Genomic DNA, 4,402 nt, shown 5'->3' with positions numbered 1-4,402 from the left:
AATACAATCAGCGTATGATTTTGGGGTTTCCATACGTAATCTCCATTTACAAAACTACCGCGTTGATCAACTTCGCTGTCATCACTTGATGAAATATGACGGATACGTCTTCGAGAATATCCTATTTCTACACTTGAATCCGAATTGTCAAAATAATCAAAATCCATTGGAGTAACTAAATTTTATTTTAATTATAAAATTAGATTATTTTTTTAATTTGGATATAGATTGATACTACTTACTCTTAACGGCAGTTAGAAAGATCTACACAACAAATAACAAAAATAAAATTTGTTAAGAATGCAATGAAAATAGCTCAAATGCTCACAGATTGACAACAAAACGTGAACTGTGTCATTGTGGAATATTCCGCGAGCGGTGATAAAAGAAAGTCGCGGTTCACGGAATATTCTGCACTCGATGATAGGAAACGATCGTCATGTGCGGAATATTCCGCTTACAGATGCAAATGGGTTAATTGAAGACGTTCGAAACTTCGTCGATGATTTCATCGCTTCAAAGCCACCAAGTTTCTATTGCAATGGAATCCGAAAGTTGCTCAATAGATGGTGTAAAGTCATCGATGTTAACAGAGAATATTTCAATTATTAATTAATGTATTCATCTTATTAAAAAATAAAGTCAAAGTTTGCGAAAGAAGGGCACGAATTATTAATTAATTGATATACCTAATAAGAAATGTTGAAAGATTGACATTAAATTAACATAATAAAAATAATGTATTACTCCAGTACTTTCATAACTCCGACAATGTTACAACATTATTACATTGTTTATTTTTTATGTTGCAATTGTTATTGTAGGCATAACAAGATCTGAAAAAATTGATATCATTGAAACATTATTTCATTGTCAGCACGGTTTTTTATCGACTCTTAAAAATAATACGTAAAAAGCGTAAAAAGCAATATTTTTCATTCTGTAAGGGCTAAATTTCGATACAATCATTAATGTTACACTATATGCACAATGTACTATTTGTAACAGTTCTTTATGCAGTTAAGAACTTTCTTTTGTTTTTTCCAGTTGACTCAGGATATTGAAAAAAATTATAAAAAGCAATGTTAAACAATATTATTAATGTTGATGAAGTTGTATTTTGATAAAACAATGTTCCTTTACTATTTTTTTTTAATTTCATTTATGTTTATTTGACATAATCTTGGAATAAAAAAAAATTGTATAGAATATATAACGAAGTAAATTATGTAAGGAACAAAGATATCGGACCATCTATAGACCTTTGTAAAATAAGGCTTTAAATAAAGCTTTAATTCCAGTAATAAATAAAACTTTTTAATTTCAAGATTATATCTTTTGGGAATGTGTTAATAACAACTGATTATTTTCAACTGAAATTTTCAATTATTATTTCTTTTTACAATAAAAGAACATGTTTGTATGAAGTTCAACTTGATCAATATTAATTATATTGTTTAAGATTCTTTGAATAATTTTTTATCTTTATCTTCATTTGACTGTGTTGCGACGAAAGAAAGTTCTTAAAAGCTATTTTATTCAGGTTGGCATCCTTAATCATATTTAAATAAACGCATATAATTGATGAATCCTAAATTACTTATTCCAGTGTAACTGAAGGTGCCCAACTCTTATTAACTATGCCTAATATTTTATCATTACACTTTCTCCAGTATTTTCAGACATTAATCCTTGTTGTAAATGCTTCACCATATCTTGTAGACAAGTGATACGCTTCAGCAAGTCCCGCTTTTGGCAATGGAGTGTGTTAATTTTTTTCCTTTCTTTCCGTTCGTTTCGCTTTTCAAGTGCAATTACCCGTTTAACTCTCCTCGGAGTTACGACGTCAGGAACACAAATTTTAGAAATAAAGCGTGGTTCTGTAACTCTGCGTTTTTTTGGGATGCATACATAATCTTCTTCGAAACCTGAAATTAAAAGGAGCATATTATATATTATGTAGACATTAATTTTATCATTTCAGTTTTCTCGACTTGCAACAAAGAAAAACAAACATTGATGTTTGTATATAATTTCTCAAATTCCAAATTTTAATTTATGGTAATCAGGATTTTATTAACATTATAACTGTAACAAATACCTCCAGTATCATCATCAAGAGCTTCATTGTTGTTCCTATTTTCTTCTGATGATACATATAATATAAGCCATTTATTTTGAAAGTGGCTTAAGTCCATTTGTCAATTTTTTTTGTTGACTGTAGTAACGTGTACAACTTGAAGATAGCTGTCATAAACAATATTTTACGGTTAAGTATATTCAGAGTATACGATAATTTTTGACACATAAATTTTCGCAGTTATTTCAATAATTAAAAACATTACTTTGAAAGTGGCTTAAGTCCAATCCATTATTAATAATGTCCAAAAATACGTCGTAGAAATGTCATTAAAGAAAAATAATTTACTGTTTGTCACCCAAGATTATTATAATGTTATCAAAAAGTGCCGGAAAGGTTATAACTTTATTCTAAATGAAGTGAAACAAGAGGATTTCATATCAACGAGATTTTTGGAGGATGCAATTTTTTAAAGGGTTAAGAATTCTAACAGAGAAACAATAAATTGATTAAAAATATGTTGGATGCGTTTTTTAAGAAAAAAACCATGTAAAATTTTCTATAAGATATCAATGGATGAAAATGCAGAGTTTAAAATTCTGGATTTATTACCACGTCGGAGTAGACCAAGAAAATTCGAAAATATTGTATTGACACCACTTTATAAAAATATAAGACGAATTACAACAGCGAAATACAAGGACATGATGGACTTATTATGATATATACCACCGGAGCACCATGACTTCTTCAAATTCTTCCCGCATACACAAAATGTAGATGAGCAGTAAATTGTTATGTAATTTATATAGTTAGAAGATTTCTTGAATTGCATAAATTGTGTTTTTGAAGTGTTGTAAAGAAATATAAAACAAATTGAGTATTGTTTTTTCAATTCGAAGCATTTTAAATTATGTCGAATGGACTTGGGCTCTTTCAAATTTTATAACAAATCTAGTTGTTAATTTTGAAAGCGGTTTAACTCCATTTGTAGTAAGGACACACATATTATTCACTTAATAATTGCTATTATTTTAATAGGAATTGTAAATTTAACTCTCTTAGATATACTTAAGCAGTGTGACACATTGGTATCCTATATATATATTTTTAATTTTATTGAAACGCAAACTCTTAAATATCTCAATTTAAATATAAATGGACTTAGGTCACTTTCAAAGTAAACGGCTCATATATTCTCATTAATTTTGAACTCTGCGGTTTCCTTTAACAACGTAAATAGTTGATGATACTTCATTTTTACATTTACAATTGTAGTTCATTGTTCATATCATCACTGATTATTTTTCTCTCAGGTGATACATTTTTCAAATCTCCGATGAATAAGTTCTGACATTGGACATCTTCGCCGCTGATGTGCACCATTTCTTGGGCATTTATCACTGATATTCAAAGAACTACTTCTGGAAGTAGTCAGTATACTCCCCCAGTACTATTTTTTTTCTCATATTCTCATCCTTGAAGTGCCTTGAACAAATGTACACCTTTGAGACGTCATCATCTTCGAATAAGTTACAAGCATTCATCCATTTTAAACGAAATTGTCGTTCTCTTAAAAATATAAAAATAACAACCAAATTTTATTATTTGTACTTAGAAAAATGAAATTCCACTTGAACAAATTTAGACAACAGCAAGTCATTAACAAGTCACAGTAAATATTAATCGTTTCACATAACTAGTTCTTTATCTGTGTAAACTAATATTTTCAGTCGCATTAGCCCTTTTCTTACATAAACATTTCCGGGTGCTCATGGCTGTAGCATCTGATAAATGTAACTTGTTCCTGTTGTCATATCAGTAGTCTTTATCTCACATGTGCTAAAATATATTTTATTTTTATATTCACGGAGACGATCAATCCGACGCACGCGCATTATCTTCACAATACACTCAGAAAGAGAGGAAAATACATATTTCTGCACCGTAGTTCCGAAACAGGACTTTTCTCTCACCTTGGCAATATATTAGTATTACATATATGATCCTTGTAGCCGAGCGTCCAAATCGTCTCCGGACCGACCATGCCATTATTATATAAGGTCTAGTAAAAAGTAATCCATTATTTTTGTATCAAATAGGAGGCTTTATTTAACATAGTTACAATGATCCGATTTAGGTCAAATATGCACCGTTTTGTTCGATAAATTGTTGCCATTTCGAAGGTAATTTTATTATGCCTCTCTCATAGAAACCCTCGTCCCTATTGGCAAAAAACTTGGAAAGTCGATTTTCACAAGCTTCTCTTGAGGCGAATTTTTCACCAGCAAAAAAATTCGCCATAGACAGGAACAGGTGGTA

The 4,402-nt window shown here is 30.0% G+C and overlaps 1 protein-coding gene across 3 annotated transcripts; it reads right to left on the bottom strand.

The window, feature by feature from the left end:
• Positions 1–749: 749 nt before the first annotated feature.
• On the bottom strand, positions 750–4,187 carry LOC106742661. Of its 3 annotated transcripts, none has more exons than XM_014615834.1 (3): positions 2,102–2,590; positions 1,711–1,928; positions 750–836 (listed from the first exon to the last, which is right to left on the bottom strand). In XM_014615834.1, the coding sequence occupies exons 1-3, from the start codon at positions 2,196–2,198 to the stop codon at positions 816–818; spliced, it is 336 nt and encodes a 111-aa protein (XP_014471320.1). In that variant the 5' UTR covers positions 2,199–2,590; the 3' UTR covers positions 750–815. The 3 variants fall into 3 exon arrangements, with proteins under 3 accessions (XP_014471320.1, XP_014471317.1, XP_014471319.1); XM_014615831.1 differs by lacking the exon at positions 750–836 and adding an exon at positions 3,345–4,187 and having other exon boundaries at positions 1,081–1,928; positions 2,102–2,247; XM_014615833.1 differs by lacking the exon at positions 750–836 and adding an exon at positions 3,351–4,187 and having other exon boundaries at positions 1,081–1,928; positions 2,102–2,247.
• Between the last annotated feature and the right edge of the window lie 215 nt (positions 4,188–4,402).

Source organism: Dinoponera quadriceps, unplaced genomic scaffold (assembly GCF_001313825.1).
Source record: "Dinoponera quadriceps isolate SergipeBrazil2010 unplaced genomic scaffold, ASM131382v1 scaffold841, whole genome shotgun sequence".
Lineage (NCBI taxonomy): Eukaryota > Metazoa > Arthropoda > Insecta > Hymenoptera > Formicidae > Dinoponera > Dinoponera quadriceps.
The sequence above is the reverse complement of the archived record's forward strand: the minus strand, read 5'-3'. Positions and strand labels throughout refer to the sequence as shown.

Bases quoted from the DNA above. Each gene is read 5' to 3' on its own strand.
- LOC106742661 (XM_014615831.1), bottom strand. From the start codon at position 2,198: ATGGACTTAAGCCACTTTCAAAATAAATGGCTTATATTATATGTATCA. The intron at 1,929-2,101 runs GTATTTGTTACA...TTTTAATTTCAG, and splicing joins TCTTGATGATGATACTGGAG to GTTTCGAAGAAGATTATGTA.